The 26,424-nt window shown below is 45.3% G+C and overlaps 1 protein-coding gene across 1 annotated transcript in view; it reads left to right on the forward strand.

Moving 5' to 3' along the window:
• The first annotated feature begins 8,302 nt into the window (after window positions 1-8,302).
• The window catches only part of LOC122405117 (dynein axonemal heavy chain 2), a 50,670-nt gene continuing 32,548 nt past the window's right edge, over window positions 8,303-26,424 (forward strand). Inside the window, exons 1-16 of the mRNA XM_043409629.1 lie at window positions 8,303-8,399; window positions 12,219-12,286; window positions 12,376-12,721; window positions 13,137-13,213; window positions 15,208-15,481; window positions 15,740-16,224; window positions 19,246-19,382; window positions 19,567-19,909; window positions 20,811-21,330; window positions 22,987-23,129; window positions 23,584-23,729; window positions 23,787-23,880; window positions 24,829-24,999; window positions 25,057-25,246; window positions 25,314-25,410; window positions 25,477-25,728. Of these exons, the coding sequence (XP_043265564.1) occupies window positions 8,303-8,399; window positions 12,219-12,286; window positions 12,376-12,721; window positions 13,137-13,213; window positions 15,208-15,481; window positions 15,740-16,224; window positions 19,246-19,382; window positions 19,567-19,909; window positions 20,811-21,330; window positions 22,987-23,129; window positions 23,584-23,729; window positions 23,787-23,880; window positions 24,829-24,999; window positions 25,057-25,246; window positions 25,314-25,410; window positions 25,477-25,728 (3,440 nt within the window). The remainder of the gene's footprint in view (window positions 8,400-12,218; window positions 12,287-12,375; window positions 12,722-13,136; window positions 13,214-15,207; window positions 15,482-15,739; window positions 16,225-19,245; window positions 19,383-19,566; window positions 19,910-20,810; window positions 21,331-22,986; window positions 23,130-23,583; window positions 23,730-23,786; window positions 23,881-24,828; window positions 25,000-25,056; window positions 25,247-25,313; window positions 25,411-25,476; window positions 25,729-26,424) is intronic.

Here is a 26,424-nt window from a genome sequence, read left to right on the forward strand (position 1 = left end):
GCAATTCCCTGCAATACGAGGTAACGAAGTTCTCGCGGACCAACCGGTCGCTTTTCCCCGTGTAAAGTGATCGGTTTTACGCGGCGTCCGACATATTGGGCGGCCAACAAAGAAACCGTGCGCTGGCTCGACGAAACGAAACCCCGGTACGAAAAGTCTTTATCGTACAGCGGGAATTTCGCGATTTATGAAGACCACGTGACTTGAAAACGGACGCTGGGTTTGTTTCCTTAATCGTGTACCGCGTAGAACCCGTGTCGCCCGCCGTTCGTTGAGACCTTAATACTTTGATGGCTGTACATTTCGGCTGGAAATTCTCGCCTGTTGTCGGCGTCTTTCCAGCCTGCAGTTAAACTGGATATACTGTATACACATCTAACCTGGATATAGCGAGCGTAGTTACGCGCCGTAACGCTTAAGAGCGCGCCTATAACATCCTTGATCCTGCAGTTATGGGAATAGGTTACCCTCGAAGGTAAACGAAACCAGAAGAAAAGAAAGTACAGCGTGACAATTTAACGCATTGGCTGCTGGACCAAGCTTTCTAGACAATTGTACAATCTGTAATCCTTTTCTGTCGATTTAAGTTTCGATATCCTCAGACGTATGAAGATATCCGAAGTCGTTCCTAATCGTGACTAACTATGAGTCCCAAAATTTTGATATGTTCAGAGAAACAAAATACAGAAGTCGAAAATCTCGAGATCCGCTCGAATAACGATTTAAAATCAGGGAGCTCGATAGCGTTGCAAGATGGTCGCCCCCACAGCGTTGGTCACGGGCGCCCTTCAGCCAGAATCGAGTTTCGATTTGATCGGTTTCTGCAGAAAGAGTGGGGTCCTGTGTTCACTGGGCAGGTCCGCGGTTGTTTGTCGACGGTCAAACGTTGCTGGAAATGCTTTTCTTCGTCGATCGATCGCCCGGACGAACGAGGGATTTCCTCGAGTGCTTCCGCTGTCTCGTGCAGCCCGCCCTCTCGAACCGGTCCGCCAGAACGGGACTAACTGCTTTCCTCGATCGTTCAGCGGCCGCTGATCGAATCGAACGGAAACAATGGCCGCTAGAATAACCGGTACACGTACCGTCTGGACGGTTAACCGAACAGGACCCGTTCCCTCCGAAGTGCGTTCGGTTTTCGTTCGCAAACGGCTCTGAAAACTGGCTGACGGCCACTCTTCTCTGAACAACGGTGTTTCTGGAAATGGAAGGGTAAACAGTTCAACCCGTCGATGTCGCCGGGTGTGATTACGATCTCGAGTCGCCGAAGAGTCGAATTGGTTCGGTAACCTCCATTTTTATCGTTCCATCGAGCTATCGTAACCTTCACGAGGTTATATATTACAGAAATTAAGTATCTACTATGTCAAAATAAATTTCTGAAACCACGGAAACGGTCAAACCGAGTTGCAGATTCCGTTTTGCATTCTTCGAGTCGTGAACCCTACACGGCAATTCTCGCTTACTCTGCACCGCTGCCAACCGCGGGTATCGAAACTTGCACGGTACATCGTCGATTAAACGTTAAATTGAACGTTCTTTAATATTGTATCGCGCAATATTGATCTTTTGATATTCGGTTGCCACGCGCGTTCCGCTTTAAATATTGGGTCCCGGTAAACAGTTTCATTTTCAATGTTGCACGCAGCGGGTTATTCGAGACAGATCATCCGGATATCTCGTTTGTTTTCACAAACACGACGAACGATATTTCAAACAATTTTTTCGAGCAACATTTGGTTTCGAACGTTTTGGTCGAACGGACGATTTGTTTTTCTTCCCCGAGCAGGTGAAAGCTTGATTAACGCAGGAAGCTCGATCCCCCGTTTACGATCCTCCGGATCGTACGTCGTGACTTCTATTTGGTCGAAAGGGTTGATATTTCCTATGACGCTGTAATCCTGGAACAGGATTTTGTCGTGCACCCTCTCAGCCGGCAAGTGGGGAAGGAACATTAAAGCTGTTTTCACATTGTCGTTCGCTGGAGGAACTCTCTTCCGAGTACTTGCCATGGTAATCAACCGGAAGCCACTGCCAGGGTCCATTCCAGATTGCCCCTCGTTCAATTAGCATACATACGATAGCTACGGTTGCTTTTGTCTCCCTCTCTCTGCCTCCCCGACCCACACCCCCCACTTCGACCCAGTTTCTTCCAAAACAGAAGTATCAACCGCGCGTTAATTAATTCGACGAACCGCGCTGGTCTAACCGCGACATAATATTCATGAATTTATATATCGCTCGGCAAACCGGAGGTTAAAAATCTTCTTTCGAGTCTTTGAACAGAACTTTATAAAGCAATTTTAATCCACTCGAGCAATTATATTTACCCCACTCTACAATTTTAAATCTTCCCAGGTGCACATAAAATGTAAAAGGAACACATTGACTTCGGCCTGAGCTTAAGGAGAATGGAAAGCATAAAAGAAATATCTATGTTTTCGCTCGAGGCGTGACCTCTTAATTGGACTGCCAAAGGTTTCTTGGGGATATCCTTTAGCATGCAAGAAAATGTCCAGCAAGGATCGTTGATCTAGACAGCGCAATTTTCTAAGTGTCCGTCCATATCGGCGAAGTTTCGCGAGCCAGTCGCGTCTTCGAACTCGCTCCGCTTTTATCAGGCAAATAAGCAGAGCTCTTCTTCGGTCGCGGCGCTCGCAAGCCTGAGTTTTCATACCCCTCCGGTCCATCGGGGCTATTCTTGGTTGCTTATGTCGGTCTTTCTAACGTCTGGTTCGTTCCTTTGAAATTCCAAAAAGTTTCTGCCCGTAAAGCTTTTCATCTGCCATCGGGAATAACAGGGAATTCGAGTAAAAGGGAAAGAAAAATGTCTTTCAGCGGCTTTTAGCGAACCATCGGCTCCCCGGTGAAAATAGATCCTCTCTTACGGACCCGTTAACTGCGGACTAGACTGTATCCGGGCACACAAAGTTTTTAGAAACGTTGCTTCAATTCCGGACGCAATCGGCCCTCGACGCGGTAAGTCTAAAACTACGCGGAAACCGTGGCAACTTTTGTGGCTGCGGAGATTTCGATTCGTTGCGCCGTTTCATTCAAGCACGTGGAACTAACTTGGACACGTAACCTCCGACTAACTCTAATATACCGTCCGCGACATTTACATACGCGTCATTTTCAACATTTCCAAGCGATATCAATCTTTGACCGATTAGAAATTAAACTGGAGTGAATTTATTAAATTAGAATTCTGCACTCATTTACTTAAAACAGATCTATTCCCTACATTGTGATCTCAAACACGAGCCATTCTAACGAAATAACGAGCAATATTGCACGCTGGAACTAATGTACTCGAGTAAAAAGCGTGGTATTCGGGAATTACTAGACCAGAACACGAGGGACTTTTACATCGACGGAACTTAAAACTTCGTCACAAAGTCATGCGAAATAATTGCTCGTCGAAAACACAACAGGACTTCCATTTCATCGCCAAGGGATTTCATTCGAGCTGCCAATCTTCGACAACAAAGCGTTCCACCGTTCCCGATCGCTCCGCCAACCGTAGCAGCCACCAGCAATTAATACAGATCCACGGATCGATACGTTGCTGTTGCTGCTTTGAGAGGAAATCACGGCCAAACGGATGCTCGATTATAAATGCATCCTGCGAAACTAGCCAGCCTGCATGGAGGCGCGCATATCCGCTTCAGCCGATTAAGTTTCATGTAAATTTCAGCCGTCCACGTCGCATTTCGTAACCCGTTCCTTCAATTTCAATGTACAGGAACAATTACGTAATAATTTCGTACGGCTTGGCGAAATTACTGCGATGCAGGTGAATCCCCGTAAAATAGAGTGTTTATGAAGAAGTTGAACGGTCGAAATATACAAATAAAGATTTCTCATGATAGTTTCGATTGTTTGAGATTTGTCGAGCTTAATAGTGTTCTGTTAATGGAAATAGTCGATTCCTCGTGCTAGTACAAATCGAAAAGTCCTTTTCCATTTTCCAATCTGAGTCTTCGTTGTCAAGATATAAGCAGTTGAATTCTTTGCGCGCCCAAACGTCATGTACGCATGCGCGGCTGCACTATCAGATGACCGAAATATAAATGGCGCCCATCGGTTAACTTTAACAGCTTATATCTCGCTAACCAAACGTCAGATCGCAAAATGATACGGGACTTTTCGATTTATCTGTATGCAAAAAAACTGTAAATAAAGTATTTTTGAAAAGACGTTCAGTATATTTTTCTATCTCTATTTCAAAGAACTGTAAAACTCTGCCAAATAAAAATTCTAAGTAAAAATGTTTCCAAAGGACTGTTCTTTTAATCTTTAATTTAGAAAAATGGTTCGACAGACAGAATGACCAAACAGACGTCGCCACAATGTTTTCCCCACCGACTGCGATCCTTTTTCTCACTTTTGCCGGCCGCCAGCTGAGGGAAACTGAAAAACCGAGGCGAGTTTCCGCGATAAGTCCCCCGAGCATACAGCCAACGGCTGAAAGGATGATGCATAATTGCGGAGAGCAGCAACAGGTAAGCGTTGGCCTTGAAAACACGCAGAGGGAAATAATAAAAATACGATTAAGCGTGCTGCTAATGCGCGGGACGCGTGTTCGTCGATGGCGTGCGTGGGAGGGTTTGAAGACTCGACGGGAGGAATCAGCAGTCGTTGAGTTCGAACGCTAAAGGGACACTCTAATAATTTGCAAAACAAATGTCGGTTTGTGCTTTTACATTTTCTTACAGAATTTTCCTCGAGCGTAGTTCAGAAAATTCTGTAGATTTTTTCTTTCCTCTTTTCAAGGGATATTCAATTTTTTAAATTTAAATAATTAGATGCATATGGCATGTTAACAAAGTCTCCGTGATCCGTGGTACGTGAAGTCCATTGGAAAATTCGATAGAGTGACCTTATGCAGTTTGATCTTCCAAAGGCGCCTCTGAAGAAACCAGGGGATAAAATGGACGACGGAAGAAGATGGAGGATGATGGATAGGGGTCGGAAGGCGCTAACGTATTTCGTCGCTGGGTGATTAATAACAGCCCAATAAAAATGCACCGGGGCAATACTGATGACGCGTTATCTGACGTTACGTTAAGAGAATAATAAAGCACACGCTCGGGAAAGCGCGGTTAAAAATGGAGGTTGAACGGTCCAGACGAATTGAGGAGCAGACGGTTTATAGCTTCGAAGTGAATTTTTATGCGGCTGCGATTCGACTAGAATTCTAATACGACGATCGCGTTGGTACTAGTATAACTAATACTCGAATAATAATAATATTCAACGATCGACTAAAAACGAATACCATTCTTTTTCTTTTTATTAAAATGTATACACAGTGAACGAATTTGTCACGTACGTTAGTAAAAAATTAAATAAATGAAAATCTGCCCTCAGCCTCGACCGACAACCCAAATTACTTGCCAATTAAATTCCGCGTAAAACCATCCCCTCGAGCGAGCAGCTCGTTTCAGCGTCGACGCGACGACGCAACCATAGACGTCGACTAAAAACAACGGGTCTCGAGCCAGGCGTCTGCAAAAGCCTGGATATCATAAACGACAATGAAACCTCGAAAGAAGCTGAAACAAAGTGTGCTGGTGTGCGGGGATCGCGCTTGTATCTATCGAAAGGACGTCGACAGGCGTAGCCATTCGGTCGGAAGAGGAGGGGGACGGTGAAGAAAGAAAGAAAAGGGCGGAACGACACGCCAGGGATCGTTCGAGTCCTCTGATCGGTCAATAACGATTTCCCGGGGAATATAAATGCCTCCGCGAGCAGTCGTCCGGTTCGTTCAATTCGGTCCGTGTCCGGCATTGCCTTTTAATCTTGTAGCTTTGCCTCTTTTAATCTCGTTCCATCGACCAGCCTCCCTCTCCGAACCTCCCCACCCAGCCGCCGGTTCCGTGTGCTCTTCGTTCGGATGCAATTTCTCCTTTCGTTCGTTCGCTTGGCCCGGCTGAAAGCGTCGCTCATCCAGCTGTTCGCGGACCGTTCGTAAAAACACCGTTGCTACACGCCCGCTAGGCACCTGATACGGATGCCGAACGAGACGTCAACGGGTAAAAGATTTACACGGGGGGATCGGAACTTGCAGTGTTCGGTAATGAAAGCTGCTCGATTGCTGAAAAGACCGACGAGGATCTAAACATGTCGGGCGATAGATAAACGAGAGACTCATTACTCCTGGGGAACTCTGATAAAAGGGAAGAAGTCTTCTCCAAGATCCTATTACGACTGTCTACCAGATTCTTACGGTGAATGATTTCTAGTTTTATAATTGCGGGGTGGAATGCTCGTGCTTTTCTAATATCGTATCGTAAGCATCGTGTAATCTTCTTCAGGGTCTATTTATCGTGCTAATATGAATCGAAAACGTCCTTTACTACTTTGCAATCCGACCACTCGTTATGGAGATACAAGCAGTTGAAGTAAGACCAAAATGGCGCGCAGTGCCACCTCGATAAATTTAATTGTTCATATCTCGGTAACCGAGCCTCAGATCGCAAAATGATACAGGACTTTTCAACTTCATTTTGAACGATAATATTAATTTTTATACGCATTCTATCTCGTTAATGATTCGTTATTTAAGTTATGAAAATGTTAATTCAGAATACGGACAAATCCGTGCACTACAGATTGCTTATGGCAGTTTCAGGAGTTATATCAACATTCGGCTCTTAACCTATCCCGATCGTTACGGAATCTCCGTAACTTCGCCAGCAGTGTTACAACGTCCGCGTGTCCCGGTCGGTTCCGGAGTCGCAAGACTCGCGAATATTATCGTTTCCGGTTCACGGAGAGTCGCCGTGCGCGCGGGACTACAAATTCATCCGGCTCGTCTTCAGCGGAATATCCATAAATCCGCTGGCACAAAAGCCCGACGCCACCGGTTCGAAGAAAGGGAACGATGAAATTCGATAGAACCGAGACAACAAAAGTGGCAACACCATAAACTTCCTTTAACGCCCCGTTGGCGGGCCACGGTTTTATTATCCGACCTTTAAATAAGATGCAAAATAGTATCGGTTCCCTGACCGACAATACCGATCGATCTCGCCGACCATCCTTTCGATGAAATATAAATCAAAGCTTCCCATTGTTCGTTTACAATTTTCGCTATTTATCAAAGTTTGTTAAGAGCACGAAGTATCATCAAATATCGACGAAGGTAATTTACTCGATTACCGTATCGATGCATGATTTTGCACAATTTGTTCCGAAAGAGGTAAATCGAGCTGTGGGAAGGCCAGCCGGTCACTGGTTCGAACGAAAAGGAAAGGAAACGATGAAGTTCGATGGAACCGAGACAACAAAAGTGGCAACACCATAAACTTCGTTCAACGTCCTGTTGGCGTGGTCCGGTTTTATTACCGCGCGACAGGCAAACCTTTAAATAAGATGCAAAATGGTACTACTTCCCGGCCGACAATACCGATCGATCCCATCGGCTCCTATTCGAGGAAATATAAATCCCGTTTAATGCACCGGCCACCTAAACGACGTGGATTTGCGAGCAACCCGAACGGCCATTGGAGCCCGTTGCGAGATTGATGTGACACTCCCGAGCGCTGTAAATATCGAGATCCATCGACGGTGATCCCACGGAATCGCGCGGCAATGCCAAACTTAAATAACTCCGGGGAATATCGGACAATGCCCGTTGCCAAAGACGATTTTTACGCTTGTTCGCGAGACTATTGCTCGTGCCACGGACGAATAAACTTCATCGTAATCTCGTGGTTACTGCTTTGGGGTTAGCCTGATTCGGAGAGCGCAAACGCAGGCTTTTCGAGAAACGTATCGTACCTATATGTGGGATTTGTAGCGTCAAAACTATTGGACAATTAAACGGTGTATTTTCAGTAGACACGAACGAGGGTAAAATGTAAATTGAAGTTCTCGAAACCCAGAATGGGAACTGCTTCGATGGATGGAGGGGGATCTGGGGCAACAACGGAGCACCAAAAATATTCGAAGACCCACGTAAACTTGGAGGCCCTCGCCTCCTCGTTGAATACACAATTCGTTCCACCGGCGGGGGACACCTCGACGAGGCGAATCGATTCCGTCGGTCGACGGAAAGTGGAAGGGTCGATCTTGAACGCTGGAGACAAGCGACGATCACTCGAGATCCCGTCCGTCACGGTTCTCGCCTCGAGGATCGAGCAACTTCGTGGCACTCGACGATATCTACGGGCAAGACGGAAAACGGAAAAAGGGTTCGCGAGCGCCGGTAACAGTCGGACGGGTCGCATAAATCAGCTGCAAGGAGAGTTCTCGAGCGGGAGAGGCGTCGAGGCCGGCAGGCCGAACCGTCAATAAAATGCAAAGGCGGAAAGTTAAAGCTAAAGATCAGCCGCCGCCGGATCCGCACAGAGAGTACTTGGACGCTGAGTCCACCGACGATGAGGAGAAGCACAGTAAGATTTACGAGAAAAATATTAAAGTCTTCGTTTTTTACCGCATCTCCGACTCCAATGCCAACTCCCAACGACTTTACCGTCGTCTTTTGGCTCTTCCTTCCGGTCCCTAACCTTCCACGCGAGGGCGATCTTCCCGTTTCGTGAATCGATCCTCGCCCAAATAGCAATTACGAGCAACACACTGATTTCTATTATTACATATATTTGCCTACGATCGCGTCTAGAAAATTGTTTTCGGTGTTGGACGCGTGGGAAATGTGAAACCGAAAATTGGAATCTCCGGTGGTGGGTGGAACGAGCAAGATTACGCCAGTGTCCAACCGCGGAGGCTTAATACGAAATTAAATCCGATCGTCGATTTCGCAACGAGAGTCCCACCCTAGAATTACCATCCTCGATCATCCGCAGCCAGCGCGCGACATTAATTGTTCGACGGGGTAGTCGGAACGTTCTCCCTTTCTCCTGTTTCCCGTCCCGCCCTGTGGATCCCCGTGCCTAGCAGCTAGATATTCCGAGATAACGGGCGCGGGTGTTCGCAGCTCGAATACAACCGCGTAGGTAACCGCGCCCGATAGGCAACCAGGGTTATTGGTTCATCTAGTTTGCCTACTTTTGGGGTGGGAACCAGCGAGATCGGAGAGCCGCGACGAATTGACCGCGTTACCCTCGAATTGGTTCGAGGAACACCTAGGGATGGAGGTTGGGCTCGAATTACCATAATCCTGGAGACAAATTAGGAACTCTGCAACACCGTGAACGGCCGATTAATCGTCGACCAGTGACCACCTTAAGCGTCATAATTCACCCCTCTGCCTGTTCGTATCGATGCTCCCATTGTTCCGGGTCAATCGAACGACCGTGTTGTCGGCCGGATTAAGCATTCTAGTGCCACCAGGACTGATCGCCTACTATAACAGTTATTGTCAGACCTCGTAAATAGTCATTTTTGGACAGTTGTGTCCCCACTGTCTGGAGCACCGGCCATCTCCATTTTTCTTACTGGATCAATTGAAACAAAGCAATATTTTTTGGAGAACCTAATCCCAGGACAGGTAGTGTCAGGTTCGGTCCTCGAAAATATCAAAATTCCCAAGAATGTCCAAGATCCCTGATAATTCTCAAAACTTCAGAATATTCTCGAATATTGCAAGCATCGATAGAAAAAATAAGTCTAAAAACTTTTTCTCCAATGCTAAAAACCTTATTCCCTGTCTTTGAACACTGATATCGCCAATATGCCTAGGAAAAAAAGGTATCGTCCAGTCCTTAATCAAGAATCACCGACAAAATTGCTCCCCGATGGAGTCCCACGGACGTTCGGAAGTCGTTTTCTTTCAAATTAACGAAACAATGACCACAACCAATTATCGTCGAGTTAAATCGCCTCCATTCTTGTCGAAGAACTCGAAAGATCCTGCCGTTTCCGGTGTTAACTGCGAAAATTCCAAATGGAGGTCCGAATCGAAGCGAGTTGCGCCGCGCAAAGTGCCCGCAATTACGTCGACAATGGCGACGCTTGCTCGCGTTCGCGCGCGTTAATACACCGATATTGGTGGTGAAAATGTTTACCACGATATTCACTGGAGTTCGATCGTGTTCCCGTTTCCTACCCCCGTGAAAAAAAAAAGGAATTACTTTCGCGTTGAGCGTGTAACGAAATTGTAACGGGTTAATCCACTGGACGAGGATTTTATTGGGAATCGTTATAGCGGCGTCGGGACGCGACCAGCCCCACGATCGATGCGTCGTTAACGAATTTTTCTTGATGTATAAGTCGATTCGAGCATTTGTAACCCCTTCGCCATTTTCTGACGGTGACAGATATGGACATCATATTTTAGGCACCAAAGTGCAGACGTTAAAATTGAAAATTACTAGTGAATTGCTCGAGCACGGTGTTGTATTAAAACTACAAAATCGTTTATAAATATTTCTCGAAAATTGCTAGAAATACGGTGCAAAATATAAAACCCAATCTTTCTTATGCTACTAGCAATTAAAATATTTAATTTTGTCCACACATTCATGATTTTCTGACGAACTACTTGCGCGCGTACAAAATTTCGAAAGTTATACGTAGAATTTATTCATACAAGTCGTCGCATGATTTTTTTATAAACCATCAGCGACATAAAGGAAAATCGAATCTAACGTTTTGAACACGGATCGCCTCAAAAGATCGTGAATTGTAAAAAAACCGTGCGGAGGAGATAGTCAAATATTGACCAAGAGTAATAGTTCCAGCGTTACGTTCACTAACAGTCGGGAAAGTAAAAGCTCAATCCGCAAGAAGAATACTTTGTTCAACATCCCGTAGTGTTAGGACACACGCACACCGAACACGAACACGAACACAGAGCAATCAACAATTGTACGACACAACGAAATGATTGCATCGACTTATACACCGAAAAGCTTTTATTCTCATACAGGCACGAACTATCGTCATTGTTAACGAAAATTTAATAAACAACAGAAACGCCGGACCCCCGTGTCTGCGTATAGTCGACGCGCGAAATCGCCAGATCGAAAAACGCTTTTCGCGATGGAAAAACACGGCGCTTTTTTCTTGCGAAATAATCAACGCTCGGCAATGGTGAATTATTCTGTTCGCGCAGGGTGTTCGAAAGATTAGTCGCTTTGACCAGCGTGATTTTTAATTTTCGTTCCGCACACCGCTCTCCCCCTTCTTTTCCCACCCTTGATGGCAACCGGTGTCGAGGCATTTTCGAGCGTGTCGGCGAAAATACATCGTCCGACGAACAATGCGTTCGTGGGTGCCTCGCTTGTTGTTGTTGTTGTTCTCCCTGCCGGCGATACATTTTCCATTATCGCCTGACGCTTCGCCTATCGCGAGTTCTCGCGTCACGCGCTGCATCGACGTCCGAGAAATTCGCAGATTTCCGAAAACACGATGCACCCTTTCTCGTTAAGAAACCCATAATTTGTGCAAAGTTTGTGTCGTCTTCTCAAAATTATTTTATTCCACGACTCGCGATGGCGAACGTACGTGGACGGGGAAGAAAAAACGATGGAGGCGATCGGTGGTCGAGAAATCCTTCAAGTTCGTCGCCGTCAGTGGCAGAAATCGTGGAAACGTACAATCGAAACGTGACGGGGACGCGGTGTAAACCGTGAAAAACCATCGGCGCGGAAAGCTACGTGACGGTAATAAGTCCCCCGCGGGCGTAGGGCGGGGAAGAAGAAGCGGAGAAGACGACATCGTTACCATCTACATAATGCTCGCTATCATAGGCCAATAAATTACAGCAACGTGTCCTCCCGCGGCGCCTCGATCACCCAACGTGTTTCCTCTTCCGCCGATTCAGTAGCTGCTCGCGATTTATCGTTCCTATTAGATTGCCAGGAGCAAAGACGTATCCTTGGACGAGGGGGGTTGAAGGGGTGGTTGCGCGCGACGCTGTGCGGCGAAGCTAGCTGCCACCGGGACGAGGAGAGGACAGGAGAAAAACGACATCGGGACGGACGAAGCAGAGAAAGAGAGATTCTTGGAACGAATGTCTTCGATTTAACTCGCCCGCCAGATTTAAGAGTGCCCATCGCGACCGCCACCGTTTCCAATCGACGACTAACGAACGATCCCGGCACCCGCTGAATTTGTTTCCGTTTTACCCGCCGTGCCGTGGCCGACTCGCTTGACACCGACCGGATAAAGTCGAAATATCGAATTACTTAAACGGGATTCGGTCCGCTATCAACGTATTTGCTGTACCGAATATTTTCTACCAATAGAAAACAGTTTAAGGGTCTTTAAATCTTAATTTCGTATGATCGAACCCCACGTCTCTTTTGTAGTGTACAAAGTTGAGGATGTCGAGGAGGAGCTCAGGCCTGTTTACGACGACACGGAGCTGTCGGAATTGGTGAGCACATAAAGATAGATATAGAACTTCCAAATTATTTAGTTCCCTAGACTAAAAGATTTCAAAGATGGCTGTTTCTCCCTTCGAAGGTGAACTGCGTGAAGGAGATGACCACTCTGAGCGGCATGCCTGACTCGGACGATTGGTCGTACTATACCGAGTCGTTGGTACGGAAGTTCTTTCTGAGCCCAGCGTCCCCGGTGCTCAGCGTGTACCGGATGTACGGTAGGGTCATGGCGGCGTTGGGGTTTCCCGTGATCCCCGTGCAGGAGTTCACCTACTTCGTCAGGGAACCGCAGGAGGTGTTTCGAATGGACAGCTTCAGAGATTGCGTGCTGTTCGGCACAGTGAACGACAAGTCGGAGATGCACGTACTCAGGCTGGTCCGGGACACGCTGGCGCCGATCTTCTTGCGCATCGAGACCTGGCCAGACAGTATCCCCTTCCGGTTTAACTCGTGTTTAATTAGTCAGGCCGCCGGAACGAAAAGTTCCGAAACCGCCGCATAACGATACTTCAACGAGCTTTCGAAACTTTCCCGCGCCCTTTTTTCTTTTTTTCTTGTCCCGAGGGGGTAAACAATATACGCGGGGTTAACTTTAATTGGCACGCCCCACTTGGAACGCCTCCACGTTTAATTCCCAACCGCGAAACCGAAGGATCATAATAGCTGATCGGTTGGATCCGCGAAGTTGGAGCAATTGATAGGGAATCGTAGAAACCGAGTTTTAAATTCGATTCGGCTTCTTTTTTGGGTGTTAGTAGAGCCAAGTGGTTGACTCACTGGTGGGATAACTTGCGCAGGTTGTTAAACTGAAATCTGGGCCAAGCGAAATTAGTGGTTTTGCAGAGCAATGTGAATTTGTAATTAACAGCGAAGAGATTCTACAAACTGAATTATCTTTACCTGGTCCCACGGTGAACGATGTAAGTTTATGATTCATGAGTGGAATAACTTTGTTAAGTTATTAGAGAAGTCTGACAAGATCGACGAAGTGAACAGTATGAGCTGGTAACTGATGATAATAACATTGTGGAGGCTGCATTAGCTTTATTTTCTAAGTATGGGCGCTGTAAGAAGATAATGGATGAGTTGAAGTCGGCGAAAAATGATATCCAGGTAGATGAAGTTACAGATTTTGGTCATATTAGATTCAGAAGTCTCAATTAACTTCATCTTCTTCCTTATGTAAGAACATCCGAGTAAACGACTCAATTTCAATAACTTTGGTCGGTTGTTAAAATGAAATCTATCCTTAGAGAAGTCTACATCGACAAAGTTGGAGATTCTGGTAGACGATGTAAAGTGTAATTCACGAGTTAATTAGCTTTAAGTTGTTAGATTGAAATTTATAGCACAGTTTGCCAAGGTCGACGAAGTTAAAGGTTCCGATGATAAATTCTTATTGTTAACAATACAGAATGAGTCTCGAGTCGAGTAATTATTATCGGATACTAATATCTACTACATCCTATTTAATTAACCCTCGCTAACTATTACTTTTCGAACTTTAAATTGTAAGGCCAAGTTTCTAGAGCCACTAGGGACGTCCACCGAAGTTACAAGTCTCGATGACACCTGTAAGACGGTGGTTCATTGCGGAGGTTCCGAAAAGTAATAGGAAAACTTGATCGAATTAGATCCCGAGTTAGGCAGTTTTAATCGGGTATAAAAGTTAGCGCTGTCCTACTCGGGGAATCATTGATTTATTCGTGATTTATAACGCCTGAAACTGCGAAGTAGGCGATGCAAGCGCAATAGAAGATTTACGATCCACCAATTATTCAGGAAAATCGATCCTCCGATTCGCGACCCGTTGAAACCTCTGATTATATTTACTCTGCATTTATTACGTGTCTGCTTCGTTTGGTAGCTAAATAGACTTTTTTCAGGACCTTGTTTCAGTTAATTAACCGTACGTAACAATCACATTTTGCTTCTATAATTATTTCCCCAACGTCTGTCAAAAAGATTTTAAGCACGTGACTTACTTTACTAGGATCGATTATCGTTTCTATTGCTAAGAAAAGATAAAATGGTGTCGAGTTAGGGTTACAACGAGCTGTCAGGGAGGCGTCACAGAGTTGAATTTCTAACTTCGACCGTGTGCAATCCTGTTGCAGCAACTTCGTAGGGAAAGGGAGGTGGCTGGGAGGATGGGCCGAAACAGGAAGGGCTGGACGAAGTTATTATTACCATAATTTTCGACTAAATGCACTGCGCAACTCGCAGCTCGGTAAATTCGGCGTCGATGTTTGCTCTTGCACGGGAACGGGATTACTCGGCGGTCCAGTCAGAAACGATTGCATCGCGTTCGTACGGAAGTCGCTTCGTTATTTCTAATGGATCCCGGGATTCTAACTGGATAGAAGGGACGTTTCTCTAATTGCGACTGGAATCGCGGACGTCCGTGCCGAGCACTTTTTGCACTTTCGAATCGATTCGAAACTCTTGGCACGCTCGCGACGCGGAGTTTGCGTATTTTTCTTAAAGGGGGATTCCCATTAAGGGGGCGATTGTTTGCATAATTATTGGATTTTTTTTTTAGTCAAAATTGTAAGGGATCATCGAACGTGATATCTGAATTTTTTAAAATATTTTAGTCAACTCGATTGGCGCCATTCCACAGATATGAAACAAACAAATTATTAAAGTACATGAGTGCGATTATAGACTCTGGTAAAATGGAAAATATGATTTAAAATAGCTGAAAAATAAAAAACTTAGATTTGATCATCTTTCTCGACTTAAACGTAAACATTTGAAAGGCACAGGGCCTCGACTAGCCATAAATGACTTCCCATATCATCGAAAGGGAAACTGATCGAGTAACCTCTATCTAGACAAATGTACCCTACGCTGAACTCCTTTCCCAAAGTTTCTTCATCTTCCTTAACTTGTCCGAAACACATGCGTGAAGACGGACTTCTACACGAGCGTGGACACGTTCCTGTGCACTCTAACAGACCTGGCGTACAAAATGCTGGGCTTAACCGTGATATACGTACCTCGGGAGGGTGATGACATCGTTCTCGGCGACGAAGTCAGCTCTGATAAGGAGTTGGTCAAGAGGTTCGAGGGTATGGTAGCCTATTGGACCACTCAAATCAGGATCGCCCTCTCGGACCAGGAACAAGCTACACCCAACGAGTTGCTCTGCCTCGAGGACGAGCAAGAATTTTGGATGTATCGCTGTTAGTGATCCAGTGGAATCTCGAGTCAATTGGGTCCTGGAACGTTCATAACATCGTCTCTACTTTAATAAATATTGAATGTTCAGATTTGAGTACTTATTAGTATTTATCCCTTAGCTTCTTAAATTGTCAGCTACTTTAGCGAAACAAGGTCTATTAATTTCTAATTTACAATGTCACAAAGAAATGAAATTTTAGAACCCAGTGTTCAATCCTTAGATGCCACCCTAACGAAATAAAATTCTCCCGTGGCAACAGACGACAATCTCTGCGGGTTGAACCATCAGATCCAGAGGCCCACCGTGAAGAAGATAACCGAGTTCCTGTCGATCAATCAATCCACCTACGTTCGGCAATTCATGGCGCTGAAGGACGAGATCGAGAATGGCGTGAAGGAAGCAAGATCCAACATCGAGTACCTGAGCATCCTGGAGTCCGACTCCGCGGAACTGAACAAATGCGTGAAACCGTCGGACATCGAGCAACATCTGACGAAAATAATTCACCTGTTCAGGGTAATCTGGCTGAACTCGCCGTACTACAACAGCCGCGAGAGGATAGAGTACCTGTTCAAGGCGCTGAGCAACCAGGTGATCATCATCTGTCGAAATTACATCAACCTGAGGGAAATCTTCGCGGGAAAAACCAGAAAATCCATGAAAACGTTGAACGAGTGCGAGATGGCATGCGAAAACTACAAATCGCTCTACAAACAGGTAATATTCGCACCTGAGAACTCTCAGGTATAACTGATAAAAGCTGATAGTTCCTATAGGAAAACATATTAACTTATTTAATATATAATTATTATTTGACGAAAAGAGGAAACCTCTAAGACGAATATCACGGTTTGAGAGTGTTTTTCCAAGCAGCTTAGGGACTATTAATTCCGAATCAAGACCGAGACCGTGTCGATAGTCGAACACTATCGATCTCTCGAACTGTTTTGCAACAATACGCGATAGGGGGAGGATAAGATTAATCACAGCTCGCTACTAAGCACTTGCCACGACGAATATTATTGCAACGTCGAAGGGACGTGTTCCAGGGCGCTGTAGAAATCATTGTGAACCGGAGTGCAATTATAGTGACTTCCGCTTAACGCGAGAACTCCTCACTTTGCCTAACGGCTCTTTCCCAAGTATCCGAAGCAACCGCGCTCGCGTCGTTCAGCAGTCCTTTCATGAACGTTGAAGATTATTTTCTCTGCAATTATAGGTAATTTATAGGTAATTCTAAAATGCAAGTGGGAAGTCGAGGGACTAAAATGATCCACGTATTCCTGCATACTAAATTTGTTAGTTTCGTTACGAGCGATTGCAATATTAAAAAGACAAATTTCACTCCCAAATGAATAAAAAATGTTTCGTTCTGTCGCGCTGGGATTAAGTCTCGATTGTTTCGGGGGAGCTTAAATTTGTAAAACATAATGGTCTCGATGAATAAACCTATCGAGGGATTAGAGAACGTCAGAAGCTTCTCGGCGGTCGTACTTCCGGTGGACGAAGGGAACGAGGACAATGGCTTCGAAAATAATTTGTCAGCCGGGGATTAGCGTTTTATCCGAGCGACTAGGGTGCGTTGTTGCCGAGGGGGTCGAGGGACGGTTAGCCAACGGTGGTTATGGAACGAGGTCAAGTTTTCGCGTTAAGCGGAAGTCACAATAACCCCGCAGACTTAGGCGTCCCTCGTACGGCCAGATAAGCGCGAACAGGGGGTGAGAATCGCGCCATGACGCGTTCGCGGTCGAACGGGGGCGAATTACAGGGTTTCTGCGATTTTTCGCGAAGGGGAAATCCCGACAATCGTATTACTGGCCGCTGATCGAGGGTCAAACGAAGTCTCCCTTGGGAGGATCGTCGAGGGTTTGCTTGTTTCGTTGTAACAAGTATTTATTAACCCTATGTCCGGCCAGTCCGGCCACTCCGGATGGCCTCCATTTACTTTCGTCACCTCGAAAGGGGGCGACAGATGGCGACAATTAATTATTTGGAACGCTCCGTCGCTTGGGTAACAAGGGTTAATTAATGAAAATATTTACGGTGGACGATCAATGTTGTTTCACGTTTTTTTTTTAAATAGAAAACTTCTATTCCTGTTTTTTATTTTAGGGTCGTCACGTTTCCCATGCACTTGTCCCTTACACGAAACCAGAACATTTTTCGAAGCACAGTTAGCGCTATTTCCTCCCATTTGCAGAATTAAAAACGCGAACGCGACGATGTTCACCGCGGTATGAAACACGCAATACGCGGTGCGCCCGCAGCATCGAAATTTGAGCTTCGTAATTTTCCGCGGAACATTTTATCGTTTTCGAAACGATTGAAACCGCCCTTTTGAAAAATGAAACGTAATTCGGCGTACTCTAAATACTCGTAGCGATTGAGAGTTGAAAGATAAACGAAACAATCACGAGCTCTGAATTTACCCGTGCTTCAATTTTGTATAAAACGATCCGCCGCCGACTCCGAAATTAATAATGCTCGAGCCCTTTCGAAAGTGAATTGTGACCTGGAATCGCAGCGTCGACAATTTAAATAAAAAAAAAATAATGAAAACGCGCGATGAGATACGATACTTCTCCTCGTCGAGCTACGAAACAAACTATTGAATTTTCCATATCGCAATCATTGACTGAACACTTCAGTGTCCGGAACGAACGAGCCTGTCCCTTTCAAAAATGAATCGTGACCCAGTGCGCTACTTGTATTTTGCGTGATTGGCAATCAAAACAAAAAGGAAGGTAAAGAATGCACAATTAAAAAAAAAAAAAAAAAAAACGATTCTGATTCGTGTCAAGATACCGAATGACGTTTTTCGTCCATGCTTTCCGGTCCTCTGTAAAACGCTTCGATGCTTTCCAACCGAATAAAGCCGCCCTTCCCGAAATTGATTGACAAATTGACTTTCAAAAAATCCGGCACCGCGTACAAGAGGGATTTTTTTTTAAACGGCTATCCGAAAAGCTGCGATTCGTTGAATTCGCGCCCGGCGAGGACGGTGTCCTTTGGACTCCCGGGAACGTTTCCCCGATGTTTGCGTTATTCCTTTTTGTAGTTTCGCGTTTGCCCGTTTCATTGTTGTTAGAAAATCGTGGACTTAGTTTATACGTGACCATGCATCGCTGCGCCGGGAATACACCGTAGGGTTTTTGGAACGTTCCAAGCGTGCATTCTCGAGGATGCAGCCCGGAGTCCTTGCGTGTAGACCCCGTGCAGAGTCAGTTGTAGACTGTCTCTGTGCACGGTACGCTGAACACGCGTGCTCTCGTGTCGTCGAGTTGCTTTCTGCAGTATTTTATTCAAATGCTGTTATCAGATATTCCCGCGAATTATTTAACCAACCGAATTTTCCAGCAAAGCTAAAGCGTTAAACAATTAATTGAAAAGATAAGTTAAAAGATTCATGTTTTAATATATTAGCAAACCATTTGTATTAGAGATATTATCTTTTAAAGTCACAAGACTTGGGAACGATTTTTTTTATAAAATTCCTGTTCCCTTTTCGGGTTCGATCTTGATGGGTTCGCGAAGTACACGGTCCGCCCGATAATGGAGAATCGAAAGAGAGCAGAGGCGACACGGAGACAGAATATCGATCTCCCTTATTTATCCGCTTTAAGTCCCCGTGCATTTTCCGCGATCGATTTCGTCACGTCGCGCCGCGAGCCGGATATTAAACCGCCGCGCTTGTCCTCGCGTAATATAAATTTCACCAACGACTCTTTCGTCCCCCCCCTGCTGACGAGACCCCTTGGCTTTCAGATAGCGTACGCCCACACCACCATCACGCATCTACCGTGGGATTTAAACATAGACAATATATTCCGTCATATTGATATTTTCATCGGCAGGTGCCACGACATGATTGAGACCTGTCAGGCGATGATCGATTTTGCCAGGTAATCAACCAGCCTCTTCACATCCCCGCGTGTTCCCCGCGAAATTAAAGAAGCGGCCAGAACCGTCACGAGACATTTTTTTTCCTATTAAATTTCGTAAACGCTTCGCGCTTCGTCTTTTAGACGTAGGTAACAAAACTGGAGGATGAAATTGGGTACGAATAATTATGATTGGTGTACGCAGAATGGACGAAACGGTGGACGATGTGAGACCAATGTTCAGTGGGACGAAGGGGGATGAGTACGAGAGGGGGTGCCAGAAGATCGAGAGACTGTTTCACGAGGCGTTGCAAAAGATCGAGCAGATCTCTCACAAGATCTTCGACGTACACCAGGGTACGTGGCACGAGGACATATTCGCCTTCCGTTCGGAGTTAAAGGATCTTGAGGTCATGATCGAGAACCTGGTAACGTCTGCGTTCGTGGGGATGCACAACGTCCAGGAGGGGATCGAGAACCTCCAAGGATTCTACAATTATATGAACCGCGAGAAGCTGAAGCATCTATTCGACGTGAAGACAAACGAGGTAGAAAAGTAGATTTTAAACGCTCGTATACCTGGAACAATACAATATTGTTAAATTCGATTAGAATCATCGAGCTCGGAATAACTCGAAGCGTAGAGAGATTATTTATTTAGGGAAAGAACATTAGGAACAAGGAGGATAATGAACCTTACGAATACCGTACAAAACGCGTTAAGATTGATTGCAGCATTATTTCAAGTTACAAGCTACAAGCTCGTTACTGCGAGCATAAACGTTATATCTCGTAAACTATAAATTGTCCCAACAACCCACTTATGTCATCTAAACGAGCATTAAACGGAGGTACAATTGAGGCAGTTTTTCATAAAAATCGGTAGGAGTATATTTTTCCTTTAACGATTAGTACGAACCCTTTGTTGGGGATAAATGGGAAGGATGGATATAAATTTTGCAAAATACACCGTGAAAATATTTTTTACTATCCATGCAAATCTCGTTAAAATATTGTTAACCGTTCGAAAATTATTAACATATTTCTATCTTCTCTGGATAGCAATTTTAATCCCTTGTAGGCTCGAGGGAAAATTTACAAGAATAGACAACGACTAAATAAACTTCCAAACTTGCAAAATTCAAATCGAGTACGTATGGAGATTAGGTTTATACAAATTCTTGGGTCCCTTTCCATTCATAAGAAAAATAATGTATGCACTAAAAACTTTTCAGGGGTCGAACATTCGATGAAAAAAATAAATGACTAGCAAATTGAAAAGAGTAATTTTAACTGTATAAAACGGAAGTACTTCGAGCTCGATATCGTGCTACGTAATTGTTAAGATTAATAACAGACCGTTTCCACGTAATGTCGGCGAACTTTTCGTCCAGACTCTATAATTCCTGAGAGGCAGAGGAGATGGAAAAGAACGTTTCCGTTTCTCAGATATGGAAACTGTTCGGCGACGATATCCAGCGAACGAAGCAGGAGGTCCTGGACGAAAGGGAGGAATATCCTTCGATGACGCCGTATTATGCAGGCAGGGCGTTGAACCTTCGGCTGAAAGGTGCTCGTCTGCAATCAACAAGGGAGATGCTGGAGGAGGCCGCGTGGATGCCCTACTGCGGCCTCAGCGTGGAGCTCTACGAGCAGCACGATATTCTGATGAAATCGATCGAGGATTTGGTGGCGGATCTACACAACGAATGGATATACGAGGCCGGCGAGAATCCACGGGTTCGCCTCGATCGTTTTCTGATGCGGCACAGCGACGCGAAGCCCGACTCGCTCGAGTGCAACATCGACCCGGATATTTTAACGTTATGCCGCGAATCTGCTTATTGGATCAATCTGAACTTCGCCATACCGGTCCACGTGCAGATCGTATACGACAGATGGGAGTCACTGTGCTACGTCTACGAGAGCGTCGTGGCTGTAGTCATCGGCTACAACAAAGTTATCGATGGTCAGAACTAGAATTAGAAACAAACTAGAATTACTATTAACAGAAATCTTGCGGTCGAAACCAGAAACTTCTTTAATTCAGGAAGAGGAAAACGATTTTTGCGACAGGAGTTGTTATTTTGGTTTCGATGGAGGTTTGGAGAAAAGGGGTAACGAAGGAAAGGGCTTCGTGAAGTTTTATTTTATAACGAATAGTTAACGATCGAACATCCGTAATATTTCCTGTTCCGGTCCCCGAGAACGTTCGACTTGTTTCTCCGATTTCGTCTTTTTATCGAGCATTTCGATCACGAAATTCGCAACACATCCCGCCATTAATTTCCCCCGGACGGGGGAAATTCACAAAATTCGTTCTGCCGAACTTCGACGGAAGTTCGACCCCCGCAGGAAATTCCATTAAACGTACATTTTCTGATACATCGGGTTCACCGAATGCGCCGAGTTGCAAAGTAATAATTAGCGCTGGCGACGTAACTTTCCATCAAAGTCTCGCATTCTGCGAGACCTCTCACCACCGCCGATCGAACGCAACGTTCGAGCGATCGATTCGCGGGTGAAACGGAAACAGTTGGCCGTCGAAAGCAATCTGTCGGGCGGACTCTTGCTTTCCACCCACGATCCCACCCCCATCTGAACCCCCCCTCCAAACCCAAACCTTTTTTCGCTAATATAAATCCGGTCGACTTCGGCACGTGTTCCGCGGGCGTCGAACGAGTTCGTGCAAATATTTCGAAGTTTCGAGCGTTGCAACCGCCCCCCCCCCCCCCCCCCGTGAGAACTTCGTGTTTGTATATTGACTGCTCGAGATTGCGAAATAGTTGTTCGAGCACAGTCCTACGAAAATACCTCGAGCGTCTTCTTCCCTGCTTTTAACGCGGCGTCTTACAACCGATGAGAGGGGCGGCAACAATTATGAAATATTCAGACGGGATGAAGTCTCGATGCGGAACCAGACACTGTGGAATCTCCATTCTACCGTCTATTCGGCGAACAACGCCTCCACGCAATTAATTCTTCTCTAAACAATCCCTCTAACGAGTTTTACACTATTTTTCTATGCAAGTATGTCGCCATTTTTTGGAGAAATTAATCCTATATCAATCTTTAAACTCTCTTCTTTTCTTTTGGTGTATACACAAGGGAAGTTGCTTAACACTTTGACTGTCACGTCACTCATACGTGACAGGATTTATCACTATGATACTAGAAAAATTAATTCTCAAGTTAAGATGTTGAAGGAAATAAATTTGGGTAGAATTTGTGAATTTTAACAAGGTTACAGAAATAAGTACTGAAACAAATTTTACAATGGTCTAAAATTATTATCATATTTAACGGGGTAGACATTGTCTGAGACGTGTTTAGACGATCGCCACTTTTTTGAACGAGTTTACCAGAATCGACAAATTTCTCGTTCGCTCTGGAATTCTCTCCCAAAGCTGTCTGTTTGCAATCCAGCGGTCCCGATTCGGCCGCAAGTAACGAGACGCTACTGTATGCACATACGTTAGCGTTACAAAGTTACCGTTTGAACGCGCTCGCGAATAACTACGGGGTGTTATAACTCCGCAACGTAGATTTCATTCGGGGGGGCGGTTTCAATCGGAATCAACATCGAGTCCCGCGACGCGAAAGACAAGATCATTTTATTTTTCAGCGTTGTCAAACTCGGAACGCGAGCTGTTCCACGAACTAATTCGCCAGCTAGACAGGAAGATCAATCCCGGCTTAGCCAGGCTGACATGGAACTCGGAATACGTGGACGCATACATCGAGGATTGCTTTAACCAAACGGCAAATGTACGCTTTCGCCTCTCTCTCTCTCTCTCTCTCGTTCTCTTTCCGTCTTTCTCCCGTTCGCCCCACTATCGCCATTACCGAGTCGGGCGAGACGCCTATATGCGAGCTAAAATTTATGCAGCGAGTCCGGTTCTGTCCTGGCGAAATTAAATTTTGACCCAGCCAAGTGGGATCCGTCCGCAGCCTTTGTTTGTTTAATTAAGCAAGAAGCGAGCGTGCCGCCGTTACGGAATAACAATAGCGGATATCCGGAGCCGCATTTGCGGCCATTCGTTACCCTGTTCAAATCGACGGAATTCGGACGGAGCCAAGGGCGATACGCCCCCGCCCGCTCGTACCGCCTCTCCACCCCTGCTGCAATTATTATCGCTAATTAGTATACGTTACCGGCGTTAACGAGCAATTTGATTCAATGATAAACATATTTTATTCCCAAGTTGATTCTCGATTGCAGCTACAAGAATTCATCGACGTTTACAAAGACTCGAACTTCGAGATCATGAAGATCACCGAGAACATCTGCGACACGCCGATGATCAAGATCCGACCGAACTACACGTACACGCTGAGGGAGCTGGAACAGGAATTGCTGAGGGTGAGGTGAGAACAGGGCTGAATAATACTTTCGAAAATCGGTGAAACCCTTCTCTGTTTCAGGAACGCGACCTTCGAGGACATATTGAGCAAATACAAGACGATCGTTCAGCACGTCCTGGTCGTCTACGATGGATTCAAGGAGGTCATCGCAGAAGTACGTTCTTCGTGCAATTTTGATATTTATTATCACGTGTAAACTCTTCTTTATCTTGTTACTTATATGTTTGGCCAAATTTTTACTCTTTCTTCGAATATCGCGTGATAATTTCAATTTTCCCTCTGTGTTTCATGAGTTTACAAGTTTTCTCACCCTCACGGTAAACGTGATATTGTAACAACGTTTACGATAAACACAATGTTGACCCTACCAGCATGTTTATGCTATTAAACACTTTTATAGAAAACGGATAAAACCAGGAGATTAAACCGGGCACGGAGGCGAGATTAAATTTCAATACTCCGTACAGTGTTCCGTCGTCAGCGAATACAGAAATAGCTATTTCTATTTTATGTATTAATTTTCGCCCCTATCCCTCTCAAAATTAATCCTTCCCCCATGAATCACACTCACTGGGTTAATGTTATATTTATAATTCGCTTAAAATAACGACACGTTAAACTGAAATTTCGTCTGCTAATCGATACGCTTCCAAAGGCCAGTACACAAATACTCCGATGCATTTCGTTGCAATAATAGACGAGTTTCACGGAAAAGAGTACAGCGTCGTTTCGTCAGTGCAATCTCATTCGCTTGGCGTTGTCTAGTTCGTTTCCTCCTCCCATCGGCAACAAACGCAAGCACTATCCGGGTGCAGAATTCTCGCGAAATCTCCCGGTGTTATTCCCGCGGGCTCCACGGAGCAATTTTCGTACGCCAGAACACCGGAAACGTAGTCCAGGCCGATCCGCGTTACGATACGTCGCTGCGTGACGTGACTGCCGCCAGGAGCACGTGTCCCCGGTACCGTTAATGCGGAAGTTCGCCAAGAATCGCGACCCTCGACCCGGTGTAAACGTTCCCCAGGTCACGGAGGATCGACGAACTTCCTCGATCCTTGGAGATTCCGGCCTCGAAACTGCTAACTGACCGCGAAATCGACAGTGTCTGCAAGAATGGAAGAACTACCTGATCAGGATCGACGTGGTGATCGCGGAGTCCCTCAGGCTGTGTCTCGGAGGATCCTTGGAGGCCATGTACACGGCCCTCCACGGGGATGGAACCACCCCTCCATCGCCTTTCATTCTAATGCACGCTGACCTCGTCGATAATAAGGTGCGTTTCATATTTCTAAAAATCGATTGACTTCGAGGAGAGAAATTATATCTCCAGATAACTTTCACACCGAACCTGATGGACATTTCGTCGGTGATCTCGGTGGTCTTCGACAACCTGCTGGAGCCAGTACAACAGGTTCATCCACTGGTGAACAGGTTCAAGTTCTACGAGCCGATCCAAAAGTTCTGGATGAGCTTCGAGAAGAACGCAGAGCTCCTCGACCTGCAACAAAAGCTCAACGACGGTTATATTCTTATACGCTTCCCGAATCCGTTCGTTCTCAAATAACAATGATATTTTTAACATTCCAGAGGTCAGTTTCTGCTTTGTTCAGATACAAAATTATCTGAAGAGCTGGGAACCGTTCCAGGAAGTGTGGGAGGTGAACAGGGACATGTACATTCAGAGGTGACTCTGAGATTACCGAAGAACCTCATCGTTGATGATCGATGGATCGTTTATAAACTGCTTCAGATATGAGAAGCTGAGGCCCACGGCTGAGTCTTACGATGGCGACATCGCCAAGTACAGTTTGATAGCCAACAACGTCCAGATGCAGGAAACTGTGATGACTGTACACTTCCTCGACGTGAACGCTGATAGGTTGAAGGGCGCGATCATCGAAGAGTGCTCGCTCTGGCAACAAAAATTAATTGCACTGCTGCAACGGCAAACTGAGAACATGGTGAACCACGTTTATCACTACATCGCTGAGAATTCGAAAAAGTTAGTATATTATTCTTTATATTACTTCCAATCGTATCGATTCGAAAATAAAATCCATTCCAATCGCGAGTCTCGTTATATTCGCTTGAAGCAAAAAAATCTTTATCAACGAAAGTTCACAGAGTTGCTCAACGTCGAAAAAAGCTATAAAGGTGAGTTTAACGAAATCCGTCGAACTTTCGTTTCTCTTTTACCGTTCCGTCTCAAAGTTAATTTCAAAAGAAGCGCACCGAATCGAATATTTCTAGTTTGGAAACTAATCTGGAAATGTATCATTATACACTTTCTGATGCACCGAAAATGTTCAAGTATTTCTCGGATTTACTGGCAGCCTCAGACCCGCCTCGGGTAATAATCAGGGTTTTAGGTGGGGTTTAGATGCTCCTCAAATAGCAATCAAGTAGATTCGAGGAGCAATTGGTCCCTCCACGACCATTTATCAGAGAACCACTCATCCAAATAGTCCTCACCCTCTGCCTGAAGTGAGACAAAGCACAAATTGAATTCTGTTTCAATTGCAAATTAATTACTAATCCGGATAATATCTACTCTTTTGCCGAAGTCGAATTCCATGTAAAGCTCGTCAGCTTTGGTATTTAAGAGAAAGAGAGAGAGCTGTACAGAGGACAACACGCATCAGCGTTTCAATAGTTCACCATGACTCTTTTATTTCTCAGAGACTTAAAATTCTTCGAC

Source organism: Colletes gigas, unplaced genomic scaffold, assembly GCF_013123115.1.
Source record: "Colletes gigas isolate AHSC1104 unplaced genomic scaffold, ASM1312311v1 Colletes_gigas_Sc00004, whole genome shotgun sequence".
NCBI lineage: Eukaryota > Metazoa > Arthropoda > Insecta > Hymenoptera > Colletidae > Colletes > Colletes gigas.